Source organism: Moschus berezovskii, chromosome 9 (genome assembly GCF_049115385.1).
Source record: "Moschus berezovskii isolate FMDL1 chromosome 9, NW_MosBer_1.0, whole genome shotgun sequence".
NCBI classification, from domain to species: Eukaryota; Metazoa; Chordata; class Mammalia; order Artiodactyla; family Moschidae; genus Moschus; species Moschus berezovskii.
The window spans coordinates 61,552,220-61,554,188 of NC_142468.1; the positions used below are offsets into that span (position 1 = coordinate 61,552,220).

Genomic DNA, 1,969 nt, shown 5'->3' on the forward strand with positions numbered 1-1,969 from the left:
CTAGAGCGTGTGGTTCTGGAGGATATGGCACTGTCTGAATTCAGCGCCTGTTCTGCACTGGCTAACCTTGTCACACTCCTGGTCCTCGGCCTGGTACTTGTTACTGGTCTCCTTGGGGCTGTGGTGGGGTGGATGCTGGATCCAGGAGGTGCTGCCATGCTGGGGGTGTGCTCGTTCCTGGTGACACTGGCCTAGTCGACCCCATCCCACCTTCCACCAGTTCCAGTTCTTGGACAGATCCGATGGTGACCCATACTCACGGGGCCCAGAGTCTGTCCTGCACCCCAGCTGGGCATGCTGTTCCCAGCACAGGGGTTGGTAGCAGCCACAGCCTGGGCAGAAGGGGAGGCCCTGGGCCATGCAGCCAGCAGCAAGGGCAGCACGAGCAGTGATGGTGGCGGCCATGCTTGCCCGGATGAGTCCCTGGCTCCCATGAGAGTGGACTCTGACTCCAACTCAGACCCCAGTTCAAGTATTTCTTGAATCACATCCTCACAGACCTCCCCATTTGTTACTTTCTTAGGCTCTGGCATCTAAATCTAAGACCAGAAGTGAACTCTAAATCCTCATGTCTCTCAATTTACAGGATCCTGCCTTGGTACATGGAACTAGCCTCAGTGCAGAAATAGAAAGGGTACTTGATCCTTTGTGCTGTGCCTGGTGTAAGTTCCAGCTTACCTCATAGGGCGTTCTGGCTGCCTTGTTTTCTAAACATTCCAACCTCCCCTGAGAACTCAGAGATGTAACATCTCAGCCAGGACTTAAGCACTGGGCCCTACCACTATCCACCCTTTGCAACTGTTTTTCTCATGTTGTACCAACTCTTCTTGCCACCCTTCTTCATATATTTGAAGACTGTGTCTCGCCTGTTTCACTCAGATGACTTACTAAACTATTTTCTCTGCTCAGTTTATTAGAAGGTACAATGGACTTGAGTCTTACTAAGCTTTAAGTTTGTTGCCACTCATCACAGTCTATGCTGGTCTAAGTGATGAATACAGCGGTGCCCCTGGAGTAGCTAAAGGCTGTGTAGAGAAAATAATATCTTCTCCAGGAGCATGTCTTCTTCCCCACAAGATACACGAGGTTGTGTTTGTACAAAAATAGAGCAGGGTTTTCAAGGACCAGATCTTATGGGGAGTGTGACCTTTAGTAAAACTGCCTTTCGAGCAAACTCACAATTCTCACTGTTCTGCTCACACCTTGTTTCCTCACAAAATTAGGCAAATATTAATAGCTGTAGAATTTGGGTAATTACACACAGTGCTTCATACTGCATCATATAATAATACCATTTCCAAGTTAGCCTGAGTATAGTATTGTGTTCTCGGCAGAAACCCAGACAGTAAGGGCGCATCTGTATAATTCCTAAATGTCAAACAAGTGACACTTTGCTGGGCTCTCCTCTGTAAAATCTCTTTTGTAAAATTAATAAATAAACTAGAAGGTATAGAATTCTATAGTTACTAAAGTATAGAATATACTACTCTATACCTTGGTAGAGAATCCTATAGCATTTACCTGTAGACTGCTTTAAGATAAAATTCAACAGCTGTTAAAACCTGATCATAGGATGTTAACATACAGAAAAACAAGACAATGACTTTTATGTAATGAAGAAATCCCTGCGTTCATGACTGATTCCCTCTTCCCTCCAAAGGCCACATTTCTAAGTTCGGTGGCAGGAGAGAAGATACTCATTACCCTTCCTTCATTTCCAGAAGTAGTGCTGGAGAAAACATAACCACCCAGGCGTGTCATCACTACACTGAGAGGGGTACACCCACAGGTGAAGCTGATCCCCAGCAAGGTGTGGGAGGTAATGAGCAGAGCTCTAGTTTGCAGGGAGGCATAAATCACAGAACTGTTGTACTTCAGAAACTGCTGCATTGTTACCAAAGAGCTGATAATTATGTCAATGAACATTCTACTTTCTCTTTACTATATCCATCTGTTCACTTACAAAACT

At 45.6% G+C, this 1,969-nt stretch overlaps 1 protein-coding gene across 1 annotated transcript; it reads right to left on the reverse strand.

The window, feature by feature from the left end:
- Positions 1-405, reverse strand: LOC148776465 (cathepsin Z-like). The gene has a single exon (XM_088840187.1). The coding sequence runs from the start codon at positions 403-405 to the stop codon at positions 1-3; it is 405 nt and encodes a 134-aa protein (XP_088696313.1).
- Between the last annotated feature and the right edge of the window lie 1,564 nt (positions 406-1,969).

Coding starts and splice junctions, on each gene's coding strand:
- LOC148776465 (XM_088840187.1), bottom strand. CDS start 405: ATGGCCGCCACCATCACTGCTCGTGCTGCCCTTGCTGCTGGCTGCATG.